The sequence below is a fragment of the Poecilia formosa genome, unplaced genomic scaffold (genome assembly GCF_000485575.1).
Source record: "Poecilia formosa unplaced genomic scaffold, Poecilia_formosa-5.1.2 Scaffold2, whole genome shotgun sequence".
In the NCBI taxonomy this organism is placed as follows: domain Eukaryota; kingdom Metazoa; phylum Chordata; class Actinopteri; order Cyprinodontiformes; family Poeciliidae; genus Poecilia; species Poecilia formosa.
This window is the reverse complement of record NW_006799941.1, coordinates 6659921-6679086: the sequence shown is the minus strand read 5'-3', so window position 1 is coordinate 6679086 and position 19166 is coordinate 6659921. Positions and strand designations below refer to the sequence as shown.

The 19166-nt window shown below is 37.0% G+C and overlaps 1 protein-coding gene across 18 annotated transcripts in view; it reads right to left on the bottom strand.

The window, feature by feature from the left end:
* The window catches only part of cacna1da (calcium channel, voltage-dependent, L type, alpha 1D subunit, a), a 71067-nt gene that overhangs the window by 29954 nt on the left and 21947 nt on the right, over nucleotides 1-19166 (bottom strand). For 13 of the 18 annotated variants that reach the window (XM_016671851.1, XM_016671843.1, XM_016671855.1 and 10 more), the window contains exons 5-20: nucleotides 16360-16532; nucleotides 15705-15857; nucleotides 14215-14411; nucleotides 13234-13337; nucleotides 10446-10615; nucleotides 9155-9229; nucleotides 6633-6720; nucleotides 6479-6505; nucleotides 5973-6133; nucleotides 4749-4974; nucleotides 4447-4654; nucleotides 3746-3866; nucleotides 3521-3608; nucleotides 3362-3392; nucleotides 3102-3259; nucleotides 2834-2963 (exon numbers count right to left, since the gene is read on the bottom strand). In XM_016671851.1, the coding sequence (XP_016527337.1) occupies nucleotides 2834-2963; nucleotides 3102-3259; nucleotides 3362-3392; nucleotides 3521-3608; nucleotides 3746-3866; nucleotides 4447-4654; nucleotides 4749-4974; nucleotides 5973-6133; nucleotides 6479-6505; nucleotides 6633-6720; nucleotides 9155-9229; nucleotides 10446-10615; nucleotides 13234-13337; nucleotides 14215-14411; nucleotides 15705-15857; nucleotides 16360-16532 (2110 nt within the window). The remainder of the gene's footprint in view (nucleotides 1-2833; nucleotides 2964-3101; nucleotides 3260-3361; nucleotides 3393-3520; nucleotides 3609-3745; nucleotides 3867-4446; nucleotides 4655-4748; nucleotides 4975-5972; nucleotides 6134-6478; nucleotides 6506-6632; nucleotides 6721-9154; nucleotides 9230-10445; nucleotides 10616-13233; nucleotides 13338-14214; nucleotides 14412-15704; nucleotides 15858-16359; nucleotides 16533-19166) is intronic. The other 5 variants (XM_016671876.1, XM_016671911.1, XM_016671921.1 and 2 more) reach the window with 1 other exon arrangement.

Here is a 19166-nt window from a genome sequence, read left to right as displayed (position 1 = left end):
AAGAGATTTTTTTTCCCTTTTTGAGTTTGCTTTAAAAAGTTTCTGTCAGACCACTCCTACCTTGTCAGGTATGCAGTTTTATCTAAAAAGACGTCTGACAAAAATCTCAAGATAACATAATTAAATCTACTTTGTAAAACATCAAGTCTTCCTTATGAAATATGGGTTTTGCTTATAAAGAACCCATATTTTGTATAATCTGTGTGTACTGGGAGAAAGAGAGTAATATGTTTTGTTCTATTTCATAAGGACAAAGTGAATTAAATTATGCCATGGTGCCATATACTTTTTTTCAAGACTTTATAATCCCCACACCATCTTGCCTAAAGGGCTGTGAGAGCCCATTGATGGTCAAATAACATTAGCTACTGCCAGGTCAGCCTCTCCAAGCATTTGACATGTTGAGGTGAGTGAATCTTTACCAGGGTAGACAGAGTGCCTTCGCACCATAGATTCAGTCATGTCATTACTAGGTCAAAGCAATCAAATTTACACAGTTTGCATTTGCTACAAAGCGTTTTAAAACGCTGAAACAATCCACATGCCATGTCTACTGTATCAGATGCATTAAAAGGTAATGCCTTCGAGCCCCATATTTTCAGTTCATACACCATTGAAACACATGGAATATAGAGTAAGGCTATAAAAAAAACCTGAAACTTACTTTGCAGAAAGTTGTATTTAGTTAGAATAAAAGGAACTATGTGACCTGATAATTTTTTCACATTTTGTAAACTTTTTTCTACAAACTCTCCTCAACTGTGGACTCTCAAACTTTGAGCTTGATACAAAAAAAACAGTACATTTATGTGGATATTCTTTCAAGTAATTAAATCCAAACAAAAATGTATAAAAGTTAATCCTAAATTCCAGGATTTAAAACAGATCAGAAACTGATCTGCAAATTCTCAATAATATGAGCACATTCTATTTTTATGCTTACTGATTTATCTTATATTTTCCAGATTAACTTCACTGGGAAGATTGGGTATTTTTGATGAACAGTTAATGTGAACAGTTTGTTCACATTAAATGGAACGCTGTCCATGCATTCAAGACACTTTTGCTGAAGTCCAACTAAATAAAATGTAAAAAAAAATGTTACATGACCTTTTGTAAAAAGACAATTTATAATTTTGCTAAATATCTGCAATAGGATATTTGTTGTCATTTTAATATGTAGCTGTTTTATTTGAATTTTTTTCAAAAAAAGACAAAAAACCCTTTTTAATATATTTGGGTTTGATATATTTTATCTTAATGACAAGAACAATATATCTAAAAAACATTAGCAGTACATTTAATGTTGTGTTGTGGTCAGAGATGTCACAAATCACATGTTTTCTAGTGATGTCTGCTAAATATTTTATGCCGATAGTTTGTGAATTTATGTACTTTGAGTAAACTGCATTAAAAGCAGATGCTTTGGTAAAAACAAACTTTATGAATGAGTGGAAGTTCCCACCAGGCGCTTCAGTGCAGCAACTGCAGCAGGGAACCACAGTTTGTTTGCTGCTGCTCATAAAGATGAGGAACAGGTGAGGAGCTGGTCCTGACCTAAAGTCAGAACTTAAAAGACAGTAAATGAAGGATATAGTCTAGAATAGATCCCAAAGATCTCCATAACCCTCTTTCTTCTGTCTCGTTTCTAAATCACATCTGGATTGTTTTTTGTGATTTTTGTCATTTGCACCAACAGAAATAGGTGCAAATGAATCCATCTGGTCGACTTCGTGCTCCTGCATGTATTTAATGCAGTTTACTTTGTGAATCCAGTAAAAATTACAGAGTAAAACAACTACAAACATAGGAGGAGATTTCCCAGCAAGTATTTAGAAACTGATCTACATGGTAGCTTAATCTAATGTGGAAGTTATTAAAGTTGCTTAGGAAACTTGCTTTTAACATAACTCTATTCAAACAGCACAAAAGAAGCTCCACTATTTCTCATTTTTTACAGTTGTATTATCTACATAAACACATTAATCAGAGTAATCCTGGTCCTTAAAAACAACAATCAAATTTTTTCTAAAAGAATATTATTTTTATGAAGATTTTTACAGAATAACTTATCAACCTACCACCTTTATATAAGTTTATCAGTTCTTAGGTAATTATGAGTTATCTAATTTCTTTTATTTTACTGTTAATCTTTTCATAGCACACATTTTAACACATTTCGTGCCTTTTTCCTGTGTTTCTGTCCTCAAAGACAGTGCAGTTCTTTTTTCTTTAAAGCAGTATGAATATTATGAATGCTGCTACAAAAAAGGTTTCTGCCTTGACCTCCTGGCTGCGTCTTCAGGGACATGATGCCAGATAAATGCCAAATTTACTTTGATAAATTACAGTTTTCATACAAAAAGATGACTTTAAGTTGGCCATATCTAATTGTTACAAAATATGATCAGTGATTTGTGAGAGTAAACTATGGTAAAACTAGACTTTTTGCCTCTCACTGGATTAATACAAACATTTTTTTCCACAAAATTCCAACACCTATTCTTTCATCTATTCAGCTATTATTTATCAAAAGAAAAAATAACATTTGCAATTCATCACATGTTAAAACAACTCAATAATTGGCAGGTTAAAAAATAAAAAATTGTCAGGTAAAAATAAAGGCTTTGGAAAGGACTCTAGAATATATTTGCTTTACACTCAGAGAGCTAAAACATGCAAAAACCAAGAGTGGGGTCATTTGACGAGACTAAGGAGCGTCAAACAACATTTATTACCTGACAAGTGATTAGTCCAAAGTGCTACTTCTTCTTCTGGTCTGTGCTAAATGTTGTTGTGGATATAGATTTTTGTTTAAGCTTTGCAGACTTACAATGTTGCGGGCGGAGAAGTTGCGGATCGGGTCTTCGGCAGCGAGCGACACGGAGCTGAGCATGATGAACACCAGGATGAGGTTGGTGAATATGTGGTGGTTGATGAGTTGGTGACAAAACACTCGCACCCTGGAAGAAAGAACAACAGCTAATTGCATAGAGAAAATATATGCAACTTCATGATTTTAATGTGTAATGAATCTTCAGTGCTGGGTGAAATATTTTTTTTGTTGAGCATTGGTTCACTGATGATATAAGTGTGCTTACGGGTTTGTGCTACTGAAGATGAAGAAGGCACTTCCCTCTGGGATCGGAATGATCTTTTCCTTCTTTACCAGGTCAGCGATGACCGGCCGAGGACCTGATGGAACCTCTGGGTCTTCTTCATCTCCTCCATTCTCATCATTGTCCTCTTCCTCTTCTTCCTAATAATAAAAATATGTATATATCAGAAAATGTGAACAATTGTGTTACAATAAATTGGTATATTAGTTTTTGTTTGGTGGTTGAACAAAATGTGATAATACCTTTTCATCTTTCTCATCATCCTTTTTGTCCCTGTAATTTTCAGAAAATCTTTATAGGTACTTTTTCCACACATGTGGCAATAATAATAATAATAATAATAATAATAATAATAATAAACAAAAATATGGTAGAAATAAATAGTGAGATCAGGTCCTCACTCTTTTTTGTCTCCTTCATCTGTGTTGAGTGATTCTGCATCTGCCAGGTTGTCCACAGCGATAGCCAAGAAGACATTCAGGAGGATATCTGAGAAGAAAGGTCAGTAAAGAATAACCCTCTGATGTAAAAAACAAAGAAAGACTCCACAAACCACATTTTTGAGGTGCTTAAATCCAAACAGTATTAAATAGTAGCAACATGAGCGTCAGGATGAGTCAGGATACAGTTTCCGCATATGAAGAGAATGATGAAGTAAAAACACACGACCATCCCGGAGGAGGAGGGGCCTCCGTACGCCTGGATCCCATCGTACATGACAGCGTTCCAGTCTTCTCCGGTCAGGATCTAAATGCATTATAGTACTTAGTGAGACTCAAAGAGGCTGAATGCATCTGCCTGCCACACTTTTCAGATTTTCTTTAGTGATCTATCCTATGAAATCCCACCAAAATGTTTGTATTTGTACTTCTACCAAACGTGGAAACATTAAAAAACACAACATAACAACAACAAAAAGACTGACTCAAACTTTTAGTTTCAGAAATATTTCAAACGCTGCGTGATTTGAATATCAATTCTCTTCTGTTTTCCACTGCCTGTAGCACAGAGTCAACATTTGTCAGCAATAAACTTCATATAAATTCTGGAAAAAAAAAGATGCTTTTAAATGTGCTGCACCTAAAGTCAGAACTTAAAAGACAGGAAATGAAGGATATGGTCTAGTATAGATCCCAAAGACCTCAATAACTTGGAGGCTGAAACATGTAATTGTAATGTCATTTGAATGAAAATGCCAACATTGTGTAGTTTGATTGTAGGAAGTTGTTGTGCCTTACTTATATTTGTGTTGTTCAGGGTAATATCGAAAGAAAAAAAAAGACTCTAAACAAGCTTCTCAGATAAAGTTTAATCATAAAATAATTACCTGAAACACAGTGAGTAGGGCTTGGGGAAAGTTGTCAAAGGTGCTTCTCTTCGTCTGGGTTTCGTCAAAGTTGAACTTCCCACCAAACACCTGCATGCCCAGCAGGGAGAAGATGATGATGAAGAGGAAGAGGAGCAGCAGCAGGGAAGCAATGGATTTCATTGAGTTGAGCAGAGATGCCACCAGGTTACTCAGAGACTGCCAGTGCCTGTGAGGGCCGATTGAAACAAGAGATTACCTGAATAAATAAACAGCACAGCGGGGAGACACACCAACAGACACGAGTAACAAAATAAACTCACCGCGTGACCTTAAAGATCCTCAGGAGACGGACGCAGCGAAACACAGAAATCCCAAGAGGAGACATGATTTCCAGCTCGACCAGAATGGTTTCAGTGATTCCTCCGCACACCACAAAGCAGTCAAAGCGGTTGAACAAGGACACAAAGTAGGCTTGGAGTCCCAGACTGTACATCTTCACTAACATTTCACATGTGAAGAGGGCCAGCAGCACCTTGTTCGCCACATCTGAAATAAAAACATAATTTCAACCTTCACAAAGACACTTTCAATTTGATTTGATGGAATTAATCAATTTGACTTTAATTTTCATTAATCAGAAAAAATACTTAAGCATCTTTTCATTGAGAACTCAGTGTGACTACAGTATGGATTTAAACTTGCTTGATTAAAAACACAAACAATGAAAGGAGGAAGTTTTCAACAAAAATTTAGTGTAAATATATGTATATTTCTTTCTCTTACTGTAACCGATATTATTTTGTATCATATGGATGTCTCTTAAACATAAAAAGCATGCTTTGTGTGAGAATAAAAAAAAACAAACATTAAGGAGTAAGACGTATAAGACAAAAAAAAAGCAAATCAAAAATGTACATAAACACAATTAGACTGAGTTCAGTGTAGGCTGGTGCACAGCTGAGTGTAGATCGATATGACAAATTAAACATCCACATCATTGTTACCCAAGCTGCTGTATCGGGCTAACCTGGTTAGCAGTGATTATCACAATCTTTTGATCTCAACCTTTCTTTCTCCCAGCCTTTCATTCTTTCATCCCTCCTCCATCCCTTCTTTTATCTCTATCTCTTTCACACCTTCATCCTTATCTTCCTCATCCCTTTCATCCCTCCTTGCTAGCTTCATTTGCTCTTGTTAACACTCTTCACTATCTTGTTTCATCCCTCTCATCCCACATCTGTACGAACTTCATTCCTCCCCTATTATCTCTGTTATTTCTAATCCCTATTTATCTCATCCTCCATCCATCCTAATCTTTTCATCCCTCTCTGTTTTTCATGTTTCTCATCCTCTACTATATATTGTCCATCATCTCTACTTTGTATTATTTGCTCTGTTTTTCTCTAGGTACCAGTTGGAGAAAGCATTTATAAAACATTTACCCAGATTATCATAAAAAAATCCTCAAATCTCCCCCAAACAATTTAAAAGTAGTGATGTGGTTCTTGTTAGAAGACAGACATGTCTATGCATGCAGATCGTACCCTGAACTTGTGTTAACCACAGAGGCTGGTTGTAATGCTCCGATGAGATGGTGAGCGTGTTGAGGAACACCAGGATGATGACCAGCCAGTAAAAAGGTACCGACTTCACAGCCAAACGGCACTTCCTGCGGCAGAACCTGTTCCAGCGGCGCCAGCGCCGACTACAAGAGGAGAGGGTATGATAAATAAAACCTTAAGTTAAGAAAATACACACCATGCAGTCTTGATACTACAGCGCAAGCCTCAAGGGGACTGTGTGAGTAAAATTTTGCAAGTCATACTGAACAGCAAATGAGCTAAAAACACGGAGTAAGGCTTTTCTATAAAAATACTTTAAGGTACATGCTGACCTTATGAAAGCTGCTAATTTATCATCCCCAGAAAATAAAGAAACTCATTATGTATAAAGTAAAGCAAGAGCCGCTAACAGGCTAATAGTCACATACGATCACAACTTATACCAGAAGCTTTGTACACTAGAAGATGTACCTAAAACATATACTGACCTGAACTTTGACTTTGAGATTTTCTGACTGAAAGAAAAAACAAAAATTAGTTTACAAAACTGCTAGGAGTACTGAGAGATAAAAGTTGTGAAATCCCATTGTGAGTTAGAGGTTTAAAGCAATGTGGACTAGCTGCAGGTTGCTCTGTACTGACCACAAAGGTCCACAGCAGGGTGTCTTTTCATCCTCCACGTTCTGATTCTCGGTGTTCACAGACTCTGTTTCACTGGCTGGAACGCTCGCTGCAGCAGCACACAGAACAACCATTAGCAACTATAAAATCACATGCTGATTTTTTTTTTTTTAAATCATACAAACCACACCAAAAAGTGCAAACAGAAATAAAATTCTTAATCCACGTAATTCTTAAAGTTTACATAAAATCTGGAAAGTGTTCAATCACTGCTGAACAGTAAATATAAGACAGTCAAAGATCTCTGATTGTGCAACAAGAGCATCCATAGAGACAAAAAGGAGCAGCTGTGTTTCTGTCATCATCAGTATCATCCTGAAGGCGCTGCAAGGCAGTCATGTTACAGGCAAATACACAGCTGCTGTACCAGGGACAACCAATACTAAAAAAAATAAACGAATAAAAATAACATGGAAGACATTGGAGAGAGTAGGTCGGAGCTCCTATCACTTGTCTTTGAAATGCTGCTACACTTGATTTACTATGATATAAACACAGACTGTGGCGACACTCGATGAGTCGTGTGAAATGTCTCGGCTCTTAAATTCAGGTGCTTCTGCTGAGCTTATGTGGGGAAGTTGTCTTTGATTGCTGAGCTTTCAGACAGCTTTCAGCTCTGAGAACAGTGCTGGCTGCTGGAGTCGTGATCTGGGTTTAGCCCCGTTTCCCATATTCAGACTTCTGCTTTTAAACTAGGGCACACGGTGTTAAGTATGTTAAGTGGCTGCTACTGTGCACAGAACTATTATCACAAAAAAAAACAGTCTCATTTATTGGCTGACATGTAAGGTTAAGGGAAAGGATATGGAAGTGAAGGTGTACTCTTTAGGCTGTCCAGTAGTAAACCATGCACAGTGACAAACATACAGTAAATCAGTCTGTGCTGATTTTATAAGTAATATAGTTCTATTATTAGTAAAAAAAAACACGAGGAAATTTTCATCTTGAAAAGTTTTGACTGTGGATCACATTGCTGAAATCTCAAAAATACAATTTTATTCCCAATCAGTGAATGCATTGTGTCGAGTTGATAACAACATCTACAATCTTTAGTGATATTACTAATTAAAAAGGACCTAATTTAGCTATTTTTAGCTCCAGCGAGGAGTTTAAAGGAAGTCAGAGGAAGCAGAGATGAAACGGTATTTTCATTCAAGCTGTTTGAGAGAAAAACGTTATGCAGATAGCAGGAAGGCTGTATGAGGGCTTCACCTTCTATCTTTTATGGAACATGCTGGATTTGGAAAACACGGGAGTCTTTTGGAAATCTCACAGTTAAGATAAGGGTCAACATTTTGCATATTCCCAGAATAAAAAAGAAGGATGCTATTTTTGTGATGCTAACCACACTAACAGCACAACTTACTGTTAGTGAAGGCCGTTTGGAAGATTGAACTCATTTGTCAATGTTTTAGCAAAACTCTTTTTTTTCAGTGACAAAGCTCTATGTAAACCATAGCCACTTAAATAAAAAGGAATGTACATTTAAAGCTGCTTCTACTGTATATAGTCTTAAATAATAGTTCTTAAAAAGGAAAGAAATCAGAATCTGTCAGAATTGGTATCACAAGGCCAAAGCTTTTCAAAAACTGGAAACTGGAATCAGTATCAAAGCTTATAATGATGCATTTAAAACGATCCGTGTTGTCAGTATGTAAATTGAGGAGCTGTGCTTAAGGTTAGTGTTTATACAACTGACTTTACAGCATCAGCAGCAAAAGGTTAGAGGTTTTAAAAGTTTTATCTATCTCAAAGACATCTGGCCTCAACATGTCCCCTCAAGGTAGAATGAATAAAGTACCCTAATTATCTTGATATGCTTTGGTTAATAGGAACTGCATTTCGCCTGAGCCTGCAGCATATGGCGCAAAGTAATATCAGCCACTCATCTTTTCAACGCTTTCGGGTTTTTACTATAATCATTTAAGAAATGTAATTCCAATTTGTGCCATCTGGCTATGAGATTGGATCTTAGCTTGTGTTACAGCATGTATCTGTGTATAAATATCCCATTTAAGAAAGTTATTTTTAACATATAAAAATAAGTGTCCCATCCAAAAGGGGAAAACTATCTCTCTCCCTTTCTAAAAAATAAGGGCCGGGATGTAAAATATGAGTTTTCAAGCATATTCTCTGTCTTTATTCTACAATAAACTCTCTTTTTTAAGAAACTAAAGAGAGTTTGTTTCACCAACAGATACAAAAAAAACAAGAGACTAAAGGATAAGAATAAAAAGTATTGTTATATATTGTGAGGTAGCAGATCACCAGAGATAATTTGTTTTTCATTTGTTTTGTAGGGATACCATGCTATTTTCAGTAATTCAGCATTTTCCAAGAACAATCCATACCTAAAACTGTTACTAAATATCAGCACAGGTTATTTGTTTACATCATGTGATAAAAACAACAGACACATACAGATTGGGCACACACAGACACACTAAGCTTGAGAACACTGGAGGGAGAACCACAGGATTTACCATGAGTGTCGGACGACTGGCTGAACCACCCAAACCTTCCTTTCTTCTTCTCGGTGAGGTCAGCCAGAGTCACCCCTTCATGTGCAATGCATGCAAGCCCCCATGCATTCAGACACAACGGCACAGCAGAGGGACATGGGGAGGGCGAGAATGGGCTGCTATCAAAATGGGTCAGAGCAGACAAGCACCACAGGACAACAACAGTATTCAAAATATCAATATCCAACAATGACAAAAGCAGCAGGAGTCACACTGGACTGCAGACACTGAGTAGGGCAGAAGAACAACAACGGAGAGCAGTTAGTCACAGGAAGCATCTGGAAGTGACGAGGACCTGGACTAACATGCGAACATGTTAGCTGCAGGGACTCATGGAGACCCGACTGACACGTGAAGCTGGATGAAGATGGGATTTTTGAGCAGAAAAAGGTGTGGAACATCAGCCTTCTGGGAAAATATTCAGAGTAACGCTGCATGTGAAACTTAAAAAGTAATATAGAATGAGAAACTGAGCAATGGGTGTGGCAATCGCAGTTGGAGCTCATGAATGAATATGCAAATGATGCAATAAGCTGTAATCACCATTATCAAAGATGAGGTGAGGCCAAAGCATGTTGTCGCTTCTGCATTATGTTTTGGAACTTAAAGAAAGAAGATCTGGATTGAGAGTTTTTCTTCCGCTAAAGTCATTTGTCAGATTTTTTCCTTTCTGATGGGATTATATAGTTTGTCGAGATTTAGCCCAAGCAAAACTCACTGGTCTAAAAAAGTCCTAAGATTAGCTGTGGAAATGTAAAAGGGTCTTAAAACAAAACTCAAAGATGTCAGTCATTTTCTATATTTAGTTAAATGCTCTGGAAAACACCTCAAATATTTACAAAATATTTTTGGAGACTTTTCTTAAATAATTGTGATGATTATGAAGCTGAGCTGACAGCAACACACTTTTTTAAATTCCTGAAAATATTCAGGAGTGTGTAAGCTTTAATTTAACTATATATTATTGGCAAATAAATTTAAAAGAATGTGATTTATTTTATTCTACCTGATGGTCATTTTCTAACATCCTGAGTTCAGCTTTTTCTTTGCACATCTTGTGTTTGAAGAGCCTCGCTTGCCTGTAGGTTTTAGCGCAACAAGTTCATTTGGTCACCAGGAAATGTGCCACTCCGTAAGTGAAGCCCAAAGCTTTCATGCCAACAAAAAAATGAATGCTCCTGAATATTTTCCTTAATAATCCAAGTTCAGCAATGTTCTTGTGAGAGAGAGGAAGCAGAGGACGGTTGCTTACGGTTTCTCTTGCTCCCCTCCTCAGCCTCGTCCTCGTTGTCAGGGTCAATATCTTCAGCCTGAGTGATCCAGTCCAGGTAGCCCTTCAGGTCCTCCTCCAGCTGCTGCTTCTCACGCAGCTTCTGGAAGTCTCCTCGAGCTTTAGCTTTCTCTCTCTCCTTAGAGAACTCTCTGCAATATGGAAGCAGCAATCATAGACAAAAACAAACATACACATACAAAGATGGGCATGAGTTAATGCAAACACAAAGAAAAACAAGCGTTCACAGCAAACAAGAGCGGCTCTTTCACACACAACAGAATATCTGTTTTCTAGCATTAAATTATCTGATTTATTGTTTTTTGGGGGTTTTTTGGGCATGGCTTAACATTTCAGTTTGTGTTTTTCTGAACTCTTGCCACTGGAGGGAGATGCGCACCTTACAGAGACGGCACAGTACTATAAATAGAGTCCAGCAATATAGTAGCATATCCTTGAGGCGATCGTCTTAATCATACAGAAATGGTAAATTTCTACAGACAGTTTTATAAAAACATGCAACACTCATATTAAATAATAGCTTATAGGAATTATTAAATAGTGAAACTATGAAAGAAGAAAAATGTTTATACTAAGACAAATACACATTTAGGCTGCTGTAATGACTAAGTTAAATACCTGACAATTACGCAATATTTAGGTGACTAAAGCACAAGGCGCAAAGAGAAATGTCCTAACCAGTGAGGAGGCTGCTCAAAAACGTTAGATGTAAAGTAAGCGAAAAGATAACATCAATTTAAAACCATCTACAGGAACTCCTCGTCCACCTGGTGTGACAGCTCTGTCAACCTTAATGGATTTCTAAAAAAGGAAAATTAAACTCTCCTTCTTACTGGTCAACCAGCTAGAGTTAAATCTACTGTAACACCCCGCCCGGCGCTGCAGCGGCGGGAAAGCAAACCAGGCTTTGAGAGAGCTTAGGAGCGCAAAGGGAGTGAAGGGCGAGGAACAAGATTAATTTTTCTCTCAGGAGATGACTGGGTTTGGGACAGGCTGAAGGCAGAAATGTTCACAATGCAGCTGTCATAGACAGGATGTAAGAGTTCAGAATCAAAACAGCCAAGAAATTTACCAACACTTTACAGGTGAATTAGAATATTTCTGAAATGTTTAGTAATTAGATTACTGAAATGAAATAATATAGATTTAATGCATGGTTGTATTTTGACATGCTTTTTTCTGTTAATGGTGAACATTATGGCTTATAGCTAATGGAAACAGATAAAAAAAAACACCAATAAATTTTCAGCACAAAAATATCACCTTCCCGAAAAACATGTTCAATGAATAGAATCATAGACAAGATTGTTGATTGTTGATAATTCTCCAGGTGAAGTCACTGACATGCTACATGAGCAGCATTAGCCACAAAGTGTCACTGGTGAAGAGGTTTACAGAGTGTTGTCACATAGTGTACCAATGGGAAGTTCAGTGGAAGGAAAAGCTGTGGTATAAAAAGTTGTTCAAATAACAGTGATAATAACAATAGCACTAAGAAGCCTGTGAAGCAAAGCCCATGCAAACGTGTGAGGTAGATTCACCAAGTGTGGGCTGTGGCTAGACTCTGTGCTTCAAGAGTCACAATCCAAGACATGGGCAACAACTGTTTGTGCTTCATCCAAATAAATTTAACTTAAAGTTAAGTTGAATTCAAAAATGTGATGGAAAAAGGTGGAAGTTAAAACAAATGCTGACTAAGTGTGATTGACTGCCCAGGAAAGTAGCCTGAACAAAATCCCATAGAGAAAATATAAGATGAGATGAGGAACGCAAGATGTTGACTTGCTGAATGTTTCTGCAAACTGGGCTCAACTAACACAACAGCAGAGCCACAGGCGGCTTGCCTCCATGTTATGCCACATTGATCCAGTAATTCATGCAAGAAAAGCCTCAACAAAGTATCAAGTAATAGCAGTTCAACCTTTTGGTATAAAACACATTTTATACTGATTTACAGAACCTGAACATTGGCTTTTAGTAGCTATAACCGACAATGTTCAAAATTAATATAAGTTTCTTGAAATATATCACTATATAACAAGGCCTGTCACAATAAACAATAAATCAATTAATCACATGATAAATTAAAAGACACTCAATAATTTAAATTTTCTTGATTTATCGTTTTTCTCTCTCTCTCTTTTTTTTTTTTTTTTACCAAAAACTGAATGATAAAAAAGTATTGTCGTGTTTTGGTCTCAACTATCCCTTATGAAAGATCATTTTGTTTACATAGACTTCATAAATCATTTTATTTGTTGTTTCTGTTGTTTTCTTTCTTTATTTTGGATATTTCATATGTCTTCCAATTCCACTGTTTAAATGTTTATAGTAATTTAAAGTTAATTGATCCTTGAGAATGAGTTATTGCATTATTATGCCATTATTACTAGAATGTGCCTTTATTCTGCAGGTCAGCTATTAATTTATCATTATTTTACCATAACAATGGTAAACTGATTTATTATCCCAAACAGAGAATCATGCTTTCCACACTGCAAACCAAATCCACCGCACACGCTGCGTCTTACCCACTTAGCACACCTAACACAAGGTTTAACACGAAAAAGGAGCCCAGTATAATCAGGCTGACAAAGTAAATCCAAGGCGTTTCAAATCCGATGGCATCGTTGACCTACAGGAGCCGAGAGCAGCCAGTTAACAGACACAGACACAAAGAGAAAACAGAGAACATCCAGCTCACAAAAGAGCAGAAAGCCCCTGTCTTCAAAGAGAAAAAGGCTCTTACCCGCTCAACACACCCAAAACCAGGTTAAGAACGAAAAAGGAGCCGAAGATCACAAGACTGACAAAGTAAACCCAAGGAAGCTCAAAGCCCATAGCATCGTTCATCTGGAAAAGCAAACATGGGAGGAGAAGAAGAGAAGAGAGAAAAGAGGAAAAATGGAGTAAAATCAGCGGAAAAGACAGAATCAAGCTGAAAAAGTCATCTGTCTTCAAGGAGACATACTACAAAACTCATTTTAATTGTTCTAGCTTTCTTTGCTGCATTGCTTCTTTAACATAGTATCTCATTTCATTTAGGTGATAATGAACATTGTGAAAAAGCTCTAGAAACCTCCTCTTCCCCTTTTCCTGTGAAAAGATGTTGCATTAATCCAGTTTTGGTGTAAGCTATTCTTGTTTCAGCTTTTATTTAAAAATTGGTGATCGATTCGTAATCTTTACTCAATGTTATGAGCTGTATTTTAAAACTTTTACTTTATAGTTGTTATATGATAAAATGTAAAAAAAGGTCAAGGATTAAAAACCTGAGGAAAAAACAACTGTGAAGTCTAGGATTTATAGGGATGATACCACAATTACATTGTTTTAACTGCTAGATAACTATTAGGCAACTTAAATCTGTCTATCTACTTAATATATTTAGACACAACTTCCAGTAATCAGTATTTCACCATCTATGACATATTAGAGTCATCGACATAAATGAATTAAAATAAATTATTGTGCAAGATTGTAAAAATCGACCATAATATGTCTCTTTTAAAACAGATCACAGAAGAATATTGATAGTGCCAGTTGAGTAGTAATAGGTTGATGAATGTGTTGAGTCATTTAGCCAATCAATCACATGCGAGTGATAAAAGGTGCCTCAGGAAATGATCATCACCTTCATCATCACCCTGTCAGTCACATTACTGTGGTTGAGGATGCATCAGTGTGTCAGTCGCAGGTTATCAAGATGTAAGGCCAGAGCAGTACTCACCCAGTAGAGCACGTCTGTCCAGCCCTCCATGGTGATGCACTGAAACACCGTCAGCATGGCAAACAGAAAGTTGTCGAAGTTGGTGATGCCCCCGTTGGGGCCGTGCCAGCCTTCTCTGCACTGTGTGCCGTTGATGGGGCATTGGCGCCCGTGCCCTGAGATCGCACAGGGAGCTGGATCCTCCTCTGCTATCAAATCTGCAGAAAGACACAGTCAGTCATCGTTAGATGAAGGTAAGTCACCTTCACTTTTGATTTCTAGCCTCAGCTTACATTTAGCATTAAGGAGGCCACATGCAGACATGAAAACAAAGCATCATTCTGATTTACAGAAAAGATATTCTGTCATACTGTTACTAAGCCATGTTTTTTTTCTAATAGATTAATGAGTTTCTGTGTTTTCTGTCTGGTAATGCTGTAAACAGTTCCACGTGGGAACAAGGAAAGGTTAAAAAGTTGTGCTTTTAGGATTCCAGTGAATGAGAAGCATAATTAATAAATGTACAAAACATTAAACAGTACTGAAAATATAATACATTCTTGGAGGGGTTTGCCAGCATATTGACAAATCATCCAGGAGTTTAAATGAACCAAGAACAACATCTGAGACACTGCAGGCCTCATTTGACTTGATTAGGGTTTTCTTCATGATTAAACATTGAGACAGAGATTCGCCAAATTTGCATCCATGAGAGACATTCAAGGTCAAAACAACAGCTAACAAAAAGAACACAAAGGGCCGTGCTAGATTTCCTAAAAGAAAAAAAAGAAAAATAAAAATTAAAGCTTTTTAAGGATCACTGAAAACATTCTTTCAATTTTTAAAAAAAAAAAGGTGTTCATTAAGTCTTATTCCGTATGAAATTAAACTGATCAAAAAATAACAAACAATATCAGCAACCAAGGTAAGGACTAGCTTTGTTGCTCCAGGACTAACAACCATAAAACCTGTTCCCTAGCAGACAACTCTGGACAATAGTTATCAGGAGGACGCCACCAAGTCCACCTCTTGATAACTTAGGTTTGGCAACTTTAAAGCTTATTTTTCTTGGCATTTCAGGCATTCCATATGAAAAAGTTAGTTTTCATTTAAAAGTGGCTTTTTGTATTCTCTCAGGCTCATTTTGTCTGATATTAAGACTTGTTTAATTATCAAAAACAGAAGGAATGGTCAAGAGGGCAAAATGCACTGCTTATGAACTCCCTTACGAAGAAAATGAAATACATAAAAATGTATTAAAGTAAGCTGAATTGTCACAACTACAGTCTTTTGATCATTATAAAATAAAACTGGAGACAACTTGAAGCAAGTCACATGTGTTTAGCAAATCCTTTAAGTTTGTCACTATGATGTCATGATTTACTGAAATAAATGTAGAAAGAGCCTCAACATGTGTTTTTGGTAAGGAAAGCAGAAAAAGCTGTTCAAACGCTACATTGACTGAAAATTGGGTTTGCTTTTATGAGTAAAAGAAAACCAAGAGGTCTCACCTGTGCCGCCTATATAGCAGGTTGCATGCATTTTACCGATGAAAAGCTCCAGGCCAATAATGGCATAGATGATGATGACAAACAAGACAAGGAGGGCAATGTGCAGCAGAGGAACCATGGCTTTAATGATGGAGTTCAACACCACCTGTAAACCTAAGCAAAAATGAAAAACAAACATATGATAAAATGATGAGCTCTTATATTTGTGTTTCTTACTGCTAAATTTTTACATAAGTAGCACCAGATGGTAAAGTTTCAACCCTGCGGGGAATACAAGAAAAACATTTATGCAAATCTTGATGGCTTGGGTCATAAAACTGAACCTTCAGCACCCTGTGATGTTTATTAGGTAAAAATATATATTATTATAGCAGTGCAACACTAGTTTAAGTGTAAACTACATCAAAGTGCATTTAATGGAACCCATATACTTTTATTAAACCTTTAAAACCTTTAATCTCGTTTTGCTTTAACATACTGAACCCTGAAGTGTTGATGAAGATACTGAATAGATGTTTTTGGTAAACAGTCCGCAGGGTCTGAACATTTACTGTCTGCACTTGCCATGAGGATTTATTCACCTTCTGTTTTGTTCTGAATAAGGAAATTAAACTGTTTCACACAAAAACATGCAGAGTATCTGTAGAAAACTTACTGGGTACTCCTGAGACCAGCCGCAGGGGTCGCAGCACACGGAAGGCTCGAAGGGCTTTAACGTCAAATCCACCGGGCTTACCCCCGTGGCCATGCGTCGACGGATGGCTACTTTCTCCGTCACCTTCTCCCTTCTCATCTTTGGTCAAAAATTCCAAGACAACACTGAAGAGTCTGCAACCAAAAACAAGTTTCCTCTATCAATTTCTTCAGGACAGTAAATGCAGCATTTTTGTGTTTGAGCTTTATTTAAACACTATTTGATGAGGCCAAAAAAAACGGACATCAGATATTATGATTCATCTATAATTCAGGTCACTTCTGAAGAAATGTTAAGATGAATATTTGGCTTCTTTAGCTCCACACTAGTTGTTGAAATCATGGCTATATTAAACAGGAGATAATTGTTTTCAAAATATTACTGCTGGGCAATAAAACAATTTAAATATTTTATAAAGAAATAAAATAGCATCTTAGACACTGGATTGATCATTTGAGTCTATATCACTATAAATATTGAAATTGTTCAGATGTATCAGTTGTGTATCTAAAAAACTGTCGAAAAGCAAAGACATTCAACATAATAACTGCTTCCTACTGCGGACTCAGAGTAGAATCAGAATTTCACAATGAAGAAGGACACTTTGTTACACTCACTTAGACATTTCTCACCTAGCCAGGAGGGGGAAATCATTTTGACTTATCACATGCAAGCTGTGGAGTAAAAGCAGTGAATGAAGTTGCTGGAAGGAGCTGGAAGAAGTTCTGATGGCCTTTAAGCACAGTCTGCTCCAACTTATGCTCCACTGAGTCACAGCTGCTGGACTAAACGTCCGCCAGTCGGCGTTTCACAAGTCATCGGCTCAAGCTCACACATTGACAACTTTCTTTTATTGATGAAACCACAGAAGAGCCAAGCTTTCAGCAGTTGAAGTATCTTTTATGAAGGTTTTCAAACACCCGTTAAAGTCTAGTTGATAAATATAGTTGAGCCTTTTTCTAGTAACATAAAGAGCACTTACTACACAAATCACTTGGTTTAACAGATAAGTTTCCATTGGTGAAATTGAAAGGTGGGAGACTGTTGACAGACATATTATCAATGATGAGTTCCACAAATCTACCCTAGCAAACAGAATAGCAAATAGAGAGAAAAAAAAGCATAAGAAGTGCAGTTTGCAATTTGACATAAACCATCAGGAGACAGAAAACATATGGAAGAAGGTTTTCTGATCAGATGATCCAAAACTGTGGAGAAAAATACACCACACACCCCCGTGAAAACAACATCCCGATAATAAAACAGACATTTTCCACCTTTTCTGTATAATGAAAATTTTCAGTTTCATACCCCTAAATATGTACAGCAGGATGAGGTGATCCTGCACACAGAGGCCAAATACAAACACAAAAAAACTATAACATTTTAAGGTTTTTGTTGGCTTTTACACACAGCTGCGTTTTTGTCTATCACATAGAACCCTACTTTATGTATTGAGGTGTTTGTGTTTTAAAGTGACAAAATACAAAAAGGAGTATGAATAATTTTACATTACACATACCTTTGTAGAAAATGTCTTTTCTTACTTTTTGTTATGACATTTAAGATTTTATCAGTGACATTTCAGCATAAATGATGTTCACTTGAAAACATTGTTGTTTCAGTGGAAAGTTGTACTCGTACCATTTGAAAAAGACCATTATCTTTATATTCCATCAAAACCATTTATCTGTTATAAACCATGACTCATCAAATGTTAAAGATGTCTCATTTGTGCACGCGTGCACTAAACCCTGTCAGAAAATGGACTGCACCTCTGACATCAGATACAAGCTGGATTATCTTGATTTGTCATTTTGGTGGTTTATAGCTGCAAGAGTCACTCTTCATAGCAGAGGCAGCCTTCGTTGCATGTGACTGGATGGCAGATCAACACCGCATGCGGCACACAGACAGAGATCTGACCCAGCTACCCATCGGACTGTGCGTATTAGAGGAGAGATACAGGCAGGAGGAAAGGAAAGAAAGAGGAGGGTGGGGGGAAAAAGCTGTGATAAAGATGATAAGATGAGAATGTGCAGGAGACAGGAAGAAGGGTGGAAAGGGTTGAGGAGCTAACAGCATGAACCATCAAAACTATGATATTAAAGAGGAAGATGTATTGGTTACCATCATCTTTTTTTATGTAATTTGAGGATCTTGTTTACAATACAATTGCAATGCAATAATTAAGGGCCAAGGTCACATTCTGCTGCGCTGCACCATTACATGGATAAAGATTCAAGCTTTAAAGGCATGCATCTGATGTTTCCATAACAGTGTGTACAAAGTGACAATTATTTGAGCAAACTAAAAACAACCATAAACTTATTTCAGTTTGGGAAATTTGTATTTCATATTTTGTGCTGGTTATTTTCAAGACTTGCTAATATTTATTTTTATTTGTCTTTCATTTATACATTCAAAGAAAAAAAAAACCAATTTCTGCTTCCCTGTGCTTTAAGAAAATATACCGTGTGGCATTAATGCCAACAAGCTGCAGACACAAAACAGAGCAGGATGGTAGAGAGTGAGTGAAGGAGAAGGAAAGATGTGAGGGAGAGTTGGAGAGGAGAATAAAAATGGAGAGATGGTGAGTCACTCCAGTGGTGGTAAAGCTCTGATTTATTCTCTCTGTCTTTTCTGGGTCACATACTGTGGGTGTTTGAGGGGCTCTATTAGCAGTTGGCCACTCGGAGCCGAGGCTTAAGCAACTTTAACGTCTCCTTCAGCAAATACTGTAAACTGTCAAACTGAAGCAAGAAAAA